General features: G+C 39.2%; 1 protein-coding gene across 3 annotated transcripts in view; it reads right to left on the reverse strand.

Annotated features, from left to right (window-relative positions):
- ncoa1 (nuclear receptor coactivator 1) overlaps positions 1 to 14,984 on the reverse strand; it is a 70,227-nt gene that overhangs the window by 20,724 nt on the left and 34,519 nt on the right. For all 3 annotated transcript variants that reach the window (XM_030405913.1, XM_030405911.1, XM_030405912.1), the window contains 4 exons: positions 10,216 to 10,321; positions 3,414 to 3,580; positions 1,599 to 1,705; positions 1,241 to 1,418 (listed from right to left, as the gene is read on the reverse strand). In XM_030405913.1, coding sequence (XP_030261773.1) covers positions 1,241 to 1,418; positions 1,599 to 1,705; positions 3,414 to 3,580; positions 10,216 to 10,304 — 541 coding nt within the window. In that variant the 5' untranslated portion in view covers positions 10,305 to 10,321. The remainder of the gene's footprint in view (positions 1 to 1,240; positions 1,419 to 1,598; positions 1,706 to 3,413; positions 3,581 to 10,215; positions 10,322 to 14,984) is intronic.

The following is a 14,984-nucleotide window of genomic DNA, read 5'->3' on the forward strand; positions in this document are numbered from 1 at the left end:
TGTTTTCACACTATTTCAAGGACTTATCGGTGACTGCGGTTATTGCCACAGTCACCGCTGGATAGAAAATGGATCAACAAACACAGAAATGCGCCAGCAAAAGCAGGAAAGAAGACAACTAATTTCAAATACAATTCTAAAATTGCCTTACAAAAATGGTTTTGTAATATTTTATGAGGAAAGGAACACACTTAACATGCTTTTGAGGGTAACAACATGGTCAACACAACTGATATCTAAATGCTGGATGCAATTAAATTAGATTAAATTATTGTTACCTCTGTTACATTTTCTTGTTCCCTTGATTTAATCACACAGCATTCAGTATTTTCTGCCACTAGGGGACTCTACATCAAAACAATAATAAAAGTCGGAGTTTGATGCCATCATGAAGTTGAGCGGGCACATGCGAGTTGTCTCTATTATGCGACTGCTGAACTGAACTGCTTCTGCAGATGAAAATTATGAATCGTGCTGCATCACAAGTGAGCAAACAAACAACAGTAAACAATAGAGTGACTAGCTAGCTGGCTGAACAACTTTCTTCTGGTGGCTCCCTTGTTTCCACAACATTAGCACAAGTAGACGGGGCAACGATATTTAACACACATTACCTAAAACAAAATTACAGATAACTGAGTTTGAACTTTGTTGAGAATATTTGGGATAATATAACAATGAGTTCATTGTTATGAGTCCAACAGAAAATCCAACTGTTGAACTTTGTCGTCTTCTGCATTATGTTATCTTTTGTCCTTACCCCCCCCCCCCCCCCCCCCCCCCCCTTTATAATCTCTTCTCAAGGTTGTAGCTAAAAAATAAAATAAGGTTTGTGCAGATAGTCATTGATTCACTCCTCCCTCACTCCTTTAACCCGCCCACTCATGCTCTTTACTCTCTTTACCAATTCCCCCCTCTACCAGCACATATGCAGCTTTGTGTGGAGCACTTACAGCTGTGTTCATTTATAATTTGGACAGTTTGTCACCCACCTTTCTTCAAAGCTCTTCAAGTTAGTGTTCTATACAGTGTATTTCATCAATTATCCCAGATAATTGAGGACAGTAAACTTACTTTTCAGTCAAACCTTTACTGCCTTTTCAGTGGGTTTATTGGCATGAAATGTGACGAAATGTGTAAACGAAATTCTCTAGTAGCTTCTAAAACATAATTCCCACTGGCACCTTAAATCTAGGATTTAAAACATTTGACAGATAGACGGTTTTCTGAGCTCACTCACCGAGGCTTTTGGGCAGCAGATTGCGGACAAATTCATTATGGTCTCCCACATGGAGGATACTGTAGACACTCGAGGTCATCAGCTCCTCCTGGGCGTATCCAAGGTAACTCGTCACGTTCTCGGAAACGAAGACTATGCGGCCCTCTCGGTTGACAACGAAGAAAAACCCATCGAGGGCCTGAGGGAGAAGGACAAAGAAGAAAATATTATTTTTTGTTGTGTCATAAGTAAAAATCCCAGCAATGGTAGTATTTGGTAATGGTAGAACGTCATTGTCTAACCACAAGCCGTCTTGTCCCACCGTGTGTGTGTGTGTGTGTGTGTGTGTGTGTGTGTGTGTGTGTGTGTGACTGTTCACCTCTAGCAGCATGGGCCCCAGTGCCTCTTTTTCCACCAGCCCCTGGCTACTGGAGGAGATGTCACTCTTCTGCACCTCATCATCTGGAGACAGAAGAGCTGCTTTCTCTGTCCGGAGGAAACAAAAAAACTGAATTAAAAAAAACTGAATACAGAAGACATAAACAGTGTTTCCACTGCAGGAACTTTCCCCAGGAACTAGGAACTTTTGCAGGAATCAGTGTGTTTCCTCCACAGGGACCAGCATCTAAATTAGGTTCAGTGTACATTATATTACTACCCAAAAAGTCCCTGCTCGTGGGGTCGTACTTTCCAAAAGTACAAGAATGTTGGGAATGGGACTTGCAGTGTTGAACAATTCTGATTGGCTGAATACTTACAGCAGCCATTTTTAAACATCTGCAGCCATGAACCAGTTTGTTTTTCATACATCAAGCTTCGACACATCGACAGGAAGCGACTGACGAAAGCCTGTGACATATCGTCATTATTATTGTTGAAAAGTCACACATAAAAATGTTGAGTAATAACAACATTGTTTTAATCACTTTATCATATATCAGTGGAGAAATTAGCCTCATCTTTGCTTGTCTTCAGACCTCGATGAAAAGGCAGACAACAACTGGCTAAAGAAAGAAGCTTTTTGTTCCTTGAAAAAGAAAGTTTTCTGGTGCTTTTGCATGGAAATGTGGCCACAGAAATGCCCCCTAAGTTAACATGCTGTATTCCAAAGAATTCCTTTCATAACCTGTAATTCATCTAGTCACTTCTTGACCTGAACCTGAAAGCCATTAGTAAGTGATTCTCAATATTCCACACATGCCATATTTTATTCATTATAAATTCACAGAGAATAAATAAAGAACTGTTGTACGCTGTTGTTTGTTAGAACGTGTGAGATTCATTTTAGATTAAAAGAACTTTCAGTTTGAGATGAGAATAGCGATGTCCCAAACGATTATTTTTCAAACGATTAATCTAGTGATTATTTTTTCGATTAGTCGACTAATCTAACGATTAATTTAACGTTACATGACCAAACAAAAGTAACGTAGTAACTGTAACTGTCGTTGGTAACTTATATGAGGAAAAAAATACCACAGTTGTAGGCGGAGCAGCTTCTGTCCTCCCGCCTGTCCTACCAACTCTTCGTCACATTTCTGCCGGAAAAACAGCGTCTGTCACTGGCAAAAACCTTTAACTCACTCTAGTGGTTGTGTTGATAGAAATCACCGCCATGGTCAGCCCTCCCAACCGACTTCAGTGAACTTTCCCCAGAAAACAGCCTCCGTCCCCGCAAGTGAGAATCAGGAAGCGACCTGTTTACTGATGGCGATTATGTAATAATGTAATTTAGCACAAACTCTTTCACTTTCCAGGATGTTTAGGGGGCCGGGTTCTCAATCACTACACATTATAAACGGTCAGCGGGTTTAGAGTGACAGGGGGGACACCTGGGAAACACCCCGAAGTCATCATCATGGCGTGTACCGTCACGTCTCTTTAGGAGCGGCAGCGCAGCTTTCTGTGTTAATTACATGGCGGTTCGTCTTTATTCCAGCGGTGCTTCGCTCTGTGTGAATGACCAACGGCGGAGAATTGACGAACCACCGCTGTGGCGTTAATGCAGCGTCTCTGTGTGAGAGAGGCTATTCTCAGCCCCCGCAGGTACTACCACTTCCTGTTTGGGATGACGATTATTCATGTCAACGAATTTATGTCGTCGATTACGTTGACGCGTCGTCCCATCCCTAGATGACAATTATGCCAATACAAATAAACTCTTGAAGTGTCTGTGTGTGTGTGTGTCTCTCACCCTGCTCACGCCGTTTCATCTGCTGGATTTGGTCCACAGTGCTCTTGAGAATGTGGCACTTGTCGGGCTTGACACTGAGACTTGCGATGTCGCCCATGTTCGACGAGAGCAGCTCAGCCAGCTCCTCGATGTAGCGGCACTCCAGCTCCCGTCTCCGCTTCTCCAGACTGCAGGGGGACAAAAGGACACGTACGTAGACAACCATGAGTTTCAAACATGTAAACCCTGGCCTATGGCTGTTTTGAAAATACAGTCACACAAGATTGAAAATGTTAGAGGTACAACTAATGATTTTTCTCCAATATCAATTGATCTTCTGTTCATTTTCTTAATTAGTCAACTGCACTTTTGGTCTATGCAAAGCAAAGAAAAAAGTTCCTGGGTTGATTTTGGCCTTCATTCTCCATTTTTTGTCCAACCAACAGTCCAAAAACCAAAGATATTCAGTTTACACTATGTAGGACAGAGAGAGGCAGCAAAACTTCACATCAGAGAAGCTGGAAATGATAAAAATGTATTAATTATTAGAACAATTGCATTCATTGATTTCCTGTCAATCAACATAGTCTGCTATTTAAACCTTGACAACACTACCTTGACCATGAGAAATAGAAACTACGTTGCTGTGGCACATTACAAAAGTAACACTGTGGCCTTGAGTATTATCCATATTACATTAGTCATAAAACAAATTTCAGAATCTGTATCAAACAGCGGTAAAAAAAAAAAACGAGTTAATCAAACAAAACAACATCTGAATACAAAAATTAAGATTAACACTTTGTAAATTAGTTTGGACAAAATCATCTTATCTCATATCTAAAATCCATTTCCTCCACAAAACGCATTTACACTGCATGAAAAGTTTTAAAATAATCTTTATTGGAACAAGTCAGTAATTTTATTTGTGTAGCGCTTTTCAACCGACTTAAAGACACTTTTACGAAACACGCTGTTATCATCATTATGTCAAACTGTTGAGTTGCTGTGAGTGACAGGGCAGTGAGGAAGTACGTGGAGAAAAATAGGAAGCTGGTGAGAGAGCGGAGGATGTGCTGAGACAAGAAGAACGTTTATAATTGTCGTTTTACAGGCTCTCCTGCTGAGAGAACGACGAGGGGCCACGGCGGGAAATCCCCAGAAGGAAGACAGAGGCATGGAGGGAAAGTGGAGCTGAGTTTATTGTTGGCATGGCTGAGAGGGGCACTAATGGTATAATACATCTTTAATAAAGATGAAATGATAAGTAATGAATTGATTCGTGGATCCACAAAATTGATCAATAAGTTTTCTATTTGATGAATTTCACAGGTTCCAGCTACTTAAATGTAAATATTTAATTGTCTTCAATGAGAGTAAAGTTAATGTTTATTTTTTGGATTGTTTGTAATAAAGCTTCATTAATACTGGATTTTAGAGGCAGATACCAATAAGGTTGAGGGCTTTAAGTGCATAGAACGAAACATCTGCTAACAGCTGTTATTTACATAACAACAAAAACATAAAATATAAATACATTTATAAATAACATTATCAACAAGGATACCTTTAATTTGTTTGATAAGAATTGTTACAGAATTGTTACAATATATACCTGATACATATTTTCAGGTAACAATCTATGTCATGGAGATTAAATATTTCAATGACCTCTGACAAATATTTTAGTCTCTAGGGTGACATTTTTTTAGTATCGGTCTACGCACTTTGGTTTTGTACACTCTGTTCAACGCACCTTATATTTTATCTCGCACTACAGTTACTCTGCTTATTTATACACTCTTTTTATACATTTTTGTATATTGCTATTTAATATGTCTAGGTTGTTCCTCTTATTTCACTGTGTTGTTATTGTCTCTGTGTGTAATGCTGCTGCTACACCATAATTTCCCAGGAAGTGCAGCGCCCGGACAGTTGACGGCGTGCACACAACAAAAAACATGGGATGTGTCGTGAATGTCTGTACTAACAAACAACTCATGGGTGGAACGTCTGAGGAATTTGTTCACGCCGAGTGGCTCGAGAGCAGCGTGGAGACCGCTGTTAGCTGTTGGCTGATAGCTGTTAGCTGTGGTGTTGAGTGCGCACCGTCCAGGTTAACTTGCGACACCTGTAACTAACTATTGGGTATTTCTGTCATTCCGCCGTGCGTTCAAATGGTTACTTAAAGCCATCGTTCCCAGCCGCATACATCGTTATTAAGCTGAATCCAAGTCGATGTGAAAACTGTACACTGTCAAACAGCCCGCACAGTATGTTGAAATCCAGCCCGAACTCAGCGTGAGGTCAGTCAGCTGTGGCAAAGTGTGAGACGTCCAGATCAACCTGTGACACAAACACCTGTATCGACCGTCGACCAGCTGCAGCTGTATTAATGTACTACATGTATGCTGCTACAGGAACACTTTTCTTTTCCTTTTGGTTCTTTGCAAAGCTGGATGTTTGCTAGCAAATGTAACCTTCCAGTTGACTTGCCACATTTCTTTCATTTGTTTTATTAATTAAATATACTGGAAGTAAATTAAGTATGGATCATTACAAATACTTTGCTTTGAAAGTACCAAGTAGTCACACGGTGAGAAAAAAGTAGGAAGTGATTAGCAAACTCAGATTTAATGTATTGATTTTTTTAAAATCGTGCATGGAAATGTACATAAAAGACTTGCTGCATCGAGATGCATCGAGAATCAATTTAGAATCAAATCGTTGACCTCTGAATCAGAATCGAATTGAATCGTGAGGTGCCAAGAGATTCCCACCCCTACTAGCTATCTATCTATCTATACGGTGATAAATCTTAAGTAAGCTAATTTCAACTGATATACTGGCCAAGCAGATTGATCCGTCAAGCCCTAGCTTTAATTTTTCCTAATTACTGATATTGAGATCAGAAAATAATCAGTGGATTACTTAATTATCATTAGCTGCAGACTTGATCTTTAGTTAAATTCACTACCTCGGATAAAGTGTAGTTCACTGGAGCATTCAACCTTCTGTTCATTAGACTCACAACATCACAAAAGTGAATAACTGGAACTGGTTTCTTGTCAAAAAAGAGAAACAAAACAAAACAAAAGAACAGGTGGTTTAAATAACACCACAGTCTGCTGTTTAAGTTCACAGGTTTCTCATCTAACTGCCTGTTAAGTTTCTGTAACATGTAAACATGAAAGATGCCATGAATGAGTGAGCTCGACATCGACACAAAATATTTAGAAACAGGCTCAAATCTGCCTTTAACTCCGCTCTCTTCTGTCTCTACACTCAGCCTCGAGCTTCACTTTATTCTCCAGTTTCAATAACATACGTCCAACCCGACGAGTTACAGCAAGGTATGTGGTAAACATGAAAAAAGGAATGTGTGTATATGTAAGTGTGAGTGTGAGTGAGTGTGTGTGTGTGTGTGTGTGTGTGTGTGTGTGTGAGACGACAACAGCAAAAGTAGGTCAGTGCATTGGCCAGCCAGAACACACAGGCGTGGTGGCCGAGGGAGGGAGGGGTGAGGAGGGGGCGGACGCTGCTCTGTGAATGCGCAGGTCAGTGGCTGCTGCGTGTAGTTGCTGTAGAAATGCTAGCAGGGCTCTTACATCAGCTTACATCAGCTATCAGGCCTTATAGACTTTCTCTCTCACACAACACACCGAGAACATTCATTCTTCAACTGCTACAGGACCGACTTTAAACCTACAGCTCCATCTAACCCAAACCTTAAAATCAAGGCCCTAAACTGAGACAGGATTTCCTTTTTCTCAACCTGCAGATACTAAACACTTCACCCATAACACAGCACTGAAAAAAGGCCTCTCAGAGTCCCCACTCTGCTCCAAGTACTAGTGACTGATAGGCCTCTGTGAGCCACGGGTCCTCCAACAACACATCGTCACTCATCAAGCCACTCTTGAGCTCTCTAGAGGGAGTAAGTGGGTTTTTATGAGGCCAAATTACTGCGAAGAGCATGAGAAGTGAAGGGAGATGAGATGAGGCTTTATTTAGATCCACAGAAAATGGTTTGATTACAAGGAGTCGTTTGTCATGATCATGTTTCGAAGTTTTCATTCAATAATCTGACATTTGTCATCGCGCAGTGGCCTTGCGTTATCCAGGATTTACACAGCTTTTTAGGAGTAACTTTCAAGCTCTTTTCAAGCACTCATAAGGTATTTAAACAAAAACTTCCAGACTCTTAAAGCCTTTATCATCATCTTAACGTGCCTAGCCTCATAAAAAGTACCCAAAACTCATACTTGAGTAAGAGTAAAGAGATAATGTAACAAAACCTATACAGTACATATATACCTACCTAAACAGTACTTGAGGAAAGGTTCTAAGGTATTTGATTATACCTCTAAAATGTAGTGATCAGAAGCATTAAGTAACAGAAAATGGAAACACTTCAGCACAATTTTGAGGTACTTGTTTACTTCAGAACTGTTCTTCAGCAAATGAACTTAGTTACATTCCAACACTGTTAGAATACATTTTTCTGTATCTTTATATCTGCTCATCTTAATGTTGTTTGTATGTTGGGATTCACCAATGTTTCGGCACCGAATATTTTTGGCCAAAAATAGCAAAAACATAACATATTCAGCCGATGAGTGAGGAGGCTGACGTTTTCGACTGAATGTTTATGAGAACTTAATGTGCCCGTGGTGTATTATAATACGTCCATGAATGCGCCTACTGATCAAAAACAGAGCAGCAACTCAAACTGTGGGCTTTAGAAAATAACGGGTGGATGGATCATTCCAAAAATATCCATACTACCAATACTACATACTCCTTTTGTAGATCAATTCAAGCATCAATTGGATCGGTACAATGGGATCACTTTCAGTCTCACTTTTCTACGATGTATATTTGGTCATCAAATAGTCTAAAACCACTGCCACCGCTCTGCTGTCGTCATGTTGTGTACGCGCTGCTCGCCCCCGTGCGCACCCTGACCACCGGCTTCAACCGACATGCAGTGATGGCTGAATGCAAGAGGAGCGTTGTCTGGAGCTGCTTCACAGCTGTATATGAAAACGTTGCGAACTGTGATGTGTGCAGGAAAAGCTGTTCACTGCTGTGGCAACACCACAAACTTATTTAAACACATAAAACTTAATAAAAGAAACACGAGACAGAGAACACGGAGCCACAGCAAAGAAGAAAGCATTAGGAGGAGAGAAATGCCTCATCAGCACAAAGACTCTGACACCAAGTCTTTTCACAGAGGCAGGAAATATCCAATATATACAGTTAAATAAATGTTTTAGTGTAACTGATAAATCAGGACATACAAATAAGATACTAAGTGCATTGGATTTTTTTTTACCCCCATCCCCATCCGAGTCCTTTAATATTTAGTATCTGCCGATACCGAGTCCCGATCCGATACTTGGCCTTAGCTAATATTTTCCTGGATAATACAGCTACATTAAGAAAAAAAAATGCCTGCATCCGAGCTGTTCCTGTTTTATTTTGTTGAAACAAAGTATATACTTTCATATGGCTCTTTCTTATTCTGCATGAGATTGCAACATTGGACTCCACCTTCCTTGTGTTAGCAGGTGAGTGTGTGACGCTGCACTGTGATAGCAGACCCTCGAATACAGCCAGCTGAAGTGTGTGAGCCCACACTTGGTACCTCCATATCATCCTTTGCTTTTTACATATTCCTTATGTTGTCACATAAATGGATGTGGACACATTGCTTGTCTATTTCACACGTGATCAGCATCTCCTCGATTGCCTGTTTTACATGCTCTGCTGTATGTGACCCACGCAACTAGTGTGCATACCAGCACGCTGTAACTCGAAAGTGGAGTCAATGTAATGTAATGCAGAGATGGTAGGGCATACCGGGGATTCAAAAACTCCAGATGACGAAGAAAGCCCTGATCCTCTGCCACGGAGATGAGCTGGTTATCAAGAGCGATTGATTTAATTACCTTCTCTGTAATATTTCAATATTCCAAATGAGTAGTATAAAATGCAGCTCTTTTGTTAACCCCGCGCTTAACGGTCGTATGGCAGATGTTCCATGTCGCCGTTGGGCTGCTTTTGTTTTCTAGTTTAAGTTATTTCCACACTGCAGATATTTTATCCACAGGATTGCCAGAGTGACGTTACACACGCATCTGAGTCCTGCCACCAATTGCGCTCTGACGGAAAAAAAAAAACGGCCTTGGGTCTGCGTTCATAATTGCAGATCCCTGATCAGTGGCAAAATGCCCATATCGGCCCCGATCCCAATCCTGCAGATCGGATCGGGACATCCCTAAAAAGAAGCATTCTATAAACTTTCACAACATTGTATGAACCCAAGTTATCTAACGCTGTAATGTCTGAAGCTTTCCGACATGATTTCAATCATCAGCTCTCTAAAAGATATCTGCATTTATGATGATATCGAACACAACAGCAGGAAATCCTCACAGTTGAGAAAGCGAAACAAGGGAATGAACAATCTGCAATTAATTTTCTGTCCATCAACTAACTGATTTCCAGACTAATGGTATCAGCTCTAATTTCTTTTAAGAAAATTATAAACTGAGTGCGAGGAGACTCGTTGTTTTGTTACTATGCTACAATACTGAGATAAATATGTTTAAGTGACAATTTCAATTACATGATTATCTCCTTAATCAGGTTAATAAATGTCAATTATTTTATTAATTGTTTTCACATCTCTAACTAATTACTGTAGGATTTTATTTGGCAACCCTGTCTGTTTTTGCCTGCTTGTGTAATAACCTATTGTATGTATTGTAATGCTACTGACAAAAAAAACAAAAACACAAGGTTGGATCGTTACCTCTGCCCTGATGTGTCGCATGGTGAGCCCTTCCTCTTGCGTGACTCCGGCGTGGCAGGGTCCAGGGGGTTTTCCCCTACTGCACTCATTTTCAGCTTCAACTGACCTGTAGAGGATAAAGAAAGGAGAAGGTCACTAGAAAATCCCAAAAGCTGGACAACTAAGTCAGATCTTTTATCCATCAGAGTGGAGGACACTGAGGATTTTCCCTTCTTTTTTTACTGGACTGTCACTAACACATTCTAAATGATACCCAGTAATTTTAATAGCTAAGGAGGCACATCGTCAATAATGTAACTGCTGTTACTGTCATACAGTAAATACAATTGCATTTTATTTCGTGCAGTGGTGGAAAGTAGTTACGTACATTCACTCAAGCAAGTGTCCAAGTAGAATTTTAAGGGAAATGCGACTTCAGACATCCACATCAAAACATTTCAGAGAAAATGTTTGTTCCTTCTCATCCACTACATTAATATGACAGCTTTAGTTACAAGTTACGTTCAAGATGGCTTCAAGGCTTTTAAAAAAACAACACATTAGGCAAGATTTCAGCGATGCTTTCCATCCGTTTTGGTTTCCGACATCTTACAAAAAGCAGAATGCAGTCGGGGTGGAATTACAGATCTGAGTTATCAACAGCGCCACTAAATACTTAATAGTGTTTTCCACTCTAAACAGTGACCATTAATTTTACGTTTTGCGGTGAACACTGGACTCTTACTGTGAATATAGTGTTTACATTGAGTGAAGGTCTTGAAAACTTCCTCCACCACTGATTTTAAAATGCCAGGGGTGAGGTTCACAGAATTCAGAGAGTTCACAGAGTTCAGTGTGTCAAAGTGAAATACACAAATAGTTACATATGGTCCAACAAATAAATGTGGCAGTAAAAGGAAGTAAAAAAAACAAGGTTATGTCAGAAATACTACAAAATATTTAAATTCTTCTTTTACTAAGGTAACTCCGCAACAGAGTAAAACAAAGCTGCAGCAGCCAAAAGACAGTATTTACTGTAAATTCATTATATTTTCTATCCATATATTCTGTATATTCTTTACATCAGGGGAAGAAAACATCATGTTTCAAGTGAGTGCATCACAGCCCCTTAAGAGCATCTACTCAAGGACGATGTGTTGTATAAGTTTACGAGGACAAGTGATATAAACCTTAACGGTGTCCTCTTCAGCTTAACTGTGATGTTAACTAGTTTAATTATCTGAGTTACCTGGCCTTCACAAATAAAACAGTTCCTTCATGAAACAGCTCACAACAAATTCTGTGTATTATCTTGAGTAACTGGGTCATGATTTCTGGAAAGACACAGTAACACTTAACCATCATTAAAAAAGGATAAGTTAAGTTAATAGCTATTTCAATGATAACAAACAATAGAGCCTGATATTGGCCTATCACAGATATATCGGTTTCAACATGTATGTTGTACGTTATTTTCAGATTTGAGAAAGATGTTTGGGTTGGAGTGAATTTTTTCTGTTTCAGTGTGTTGACGTCAAAGTTTTTTGTTTAATGGTAAAATATCCTGCCACCATCGAGTACAAATCTGGTTCACAAGTGTTTGATGACCAAGGGATAGCTCTGGTCTTTTGATGTTTGGTTGTATGAGGAACTAATCCTGGCACCAAACATAGAACATAGCATACACTAAAACTGTATATATAAAATATGTCTTGTTGCTGGTTTGGTTTACACCAGCATAAATCCGGCTTCCTGCTGCTATTATTCACTGCTTCTCCACACAGATGGAGAGCTGACAGTCATCTACTGCAGGTAACACACTGACCAGGGATAAGTACCTCATACATCCCCACATCAAAAGACCTGAACTATTACTTTAAGAGATTACTGAAAAAAAAAACTGTGTGTTTATGGATGTACAATGTGTATATAAGCAGATTTTTTTTTAAACTCCCTTATTTCTCTATCGGCACAAAAAAAATCGAAAATCAGTTGGGCTCTATGTAAAATAATAGACTTTCAAAAGTATTTATTAGGCAGTTATTTATTATAAAGTTGCAATCTGTGTGTATAATACTTAAGTGGTTACCAAATACTGTGTGGATCATCTATAAACATAATGTGGATGTTTTTAAACCTTCACAATTGCTTAATAAATGGTTTATAGACCAGTCATTCTTATTTAAGTGTGAAATAACTATTAACTAACTGAAAATGCACCATTTATTAATGATGGTTATTACAAAGTGTGACCATTATTTAGACAGCTCTATGGCAGATGGCACTACAGTTAAGAGAGAAAATACATATTTTTGATTCTGGAGTGAACTGTCCCTTTAAAATTCATATGACATGTATAACACGTGAAGCTGATTTCTAAAACATAAATATTTATTCAGATGTATTCATACACACAACATGTAACTTTTGATTTGTATATGGATGCCAGCAGATGCTCTTAGTCACATGCAGTAAATTCCAGTACAGTGTGTACCTTTACAGCAGCTCTGCAACAAAGACTACCATAACACTGCTGCTGCTTCAACTCTGCAACATATTTTAAACACTGAAGCTTGTGGTGCTATTCTCACTGACTGCATGATACTAACAAGCCTCCCTAACACTTTGTTTTAAGCGTATCCTCGTTAGCCTCCTTTAATAGACTCGTGCCTTTTTCTTTATCTGCAAAGTCTACAGTCTGCATCTCTCCCGCTGCATCAAGAGGGTGACCATGGCAACAGGAAACGCTGCAACGTTTGATGAAGCACACCGTGCACAGAGGATAGTTAACAGGGCTCCTGCACAACCCATTAAGCCAAATATTAAAGATAAAACCCCCCTTTTTTTTATTGACATCAGAAATTGAATTTAAGACACACACAAAGCAGCAAATTAATGATTTCCTGTCATGTTAAGCAACGTTTAAAGACAGACAGGGTTTATCAAAAATCTAGCTTGCAAAATACTTTAATCAGTAATCAGTAACATATACGGACACGGGAGCCAAAAATGCACACATGACAAAGATGGACTCAAGTATTTAAAGCTTGAAAACCCACATCCATGCCTGCGGTACCTAGATAAAATCTGTAAATCACAGCCATACACACCAAACGCTTTAAATCCATGGGCAAACGGCAAAAAACAAGATGCCATTGTCACAGCGAAGGGTGCCGCCGCAGGGCCGTGCTGCTCACAGGACGCTAATCCTTCCTGACTAGCCTCGTTTACATTTCACCTCAAATCACCCCTCTCCTCCTCGGCCCTCCTTGTGTTGCCGACACTCAGCGCTTAAAAAAGATCCATCCGCCACAGTGAGAAATGAGAACACTGCTGCACATTAGCACTCAACAAAAACACAAATTACCCTAGTTTTCGGAGGAGCGGGCTCAGTACAGTATGTGCTCAAGTAACAGCTGAAACTGTAAGTATGAGTCAGTCAATCATCATTAAAGAAAAAAAAAACAGATTTAAGGAAAGCAAGCTCTGCAGCAAACAACTTGCAGCATGAAGTTCAGGAAACAGGGACGAGGCTTACAGTGTGTGTTTGTGTATGTGCTGTAGTGAATTACAGCCTGGACTGTTGAGTCTGGATTTAAGGAAATAGTTAGCCACATTTTCATCAAATCAATGTTTGTTATGCATGTGTATGTGGCGGGTATAGGACGACAGCTCCACAGTGAAGCAATACTTCAGTCAACCCTTGAACAGAGCTGGTTATTGTTGTGTTACAGCTTTCAAAACCACATCTCTCTTGGAGTAACACATTGCTGATTATAAACATGTTACAGGCTGCAACTAACAATTATATTCAACATCATTAATGTCCCGATCCACACCATTTATTGATTAGTCGCTTAGTCTTTGAAATGTCATTATTTATGAAAAGTGCTCACAGCACCCAAAGTGACATTTTCAAATTAACAGTCCACATCCCAAAGACTCTTTTTTTACTATCATAAATGACAAAGGCAAGCAACAAATTATTACATTTAAGCATTTTTGCTTTAAAAAATGATTCTAAAACGTTTGGCAATTCAATTGCTCTCTATCAGCGATTCAATTAGTTGTTGCAGCTCTACACACGTTCAAGCAAAGTGGTACAGCAGTAAACAATTATTTCTGATTTATTTGATTAATCTCTGATTATGTTCCAGATCAATCAGTTGGCTGGTTCACAAAATTATAAAAAATCATACAAAAAAAAAAATGTCAATCACAGTTTCCCAAAGCAAACATCGGCATACCGGTATTTGAATTGAATATCATTGAGCACAATCATACCAGCAATTGTTATCATCAGAGAGACTGCAACAGATCATATTTGGCATTTTTATTTGAAAGAATTACTGAAAATGAAAACATTATTAAGGCTGTGTGATATGACGATGTATATTTACATCGTTTGATAATAGAAATACTTTGATTGTTTCATATTAAGTAGTATTAGATTTTCACAACATCCTCCTCATTATCATGGCAAAACAAATTCACCACAACGATTCTACCAAATCTACCTTTGACTGGGTGTTTTGTCTCTTTTCTGTCAAATAAATTATCGTCGGAATAAGAGTATAAGGGGGTGGAGAGTGTCTGCAGCCGTAACTGTACAAAAAGTGTCCAAAAAGAACAATTCCACTTAGTTACTAACAGCTTCACAAATAATGTGAGTTTTTACCACAATACATCACTATCACTATCTGGATATGAATTGACAGATAGAATTTACAATGTTAGTTATATCATTCCACCTAACCAATAATCAATCAATTTTCTTGTTGATCCACTTA

The sequence above is a fragment of the Sparus aurata genome, chromosome 22, assembly GCF_900880675.1.
Source record: "Sparus aurata chromosome 22, fSpaAur1.1, whole genome shotgun sequence".
NCBI lineage: Eukaryota > Metazoa > Chordata > Actinopteri > Spariformes > Sparidae > Sparus > Sparus aurata.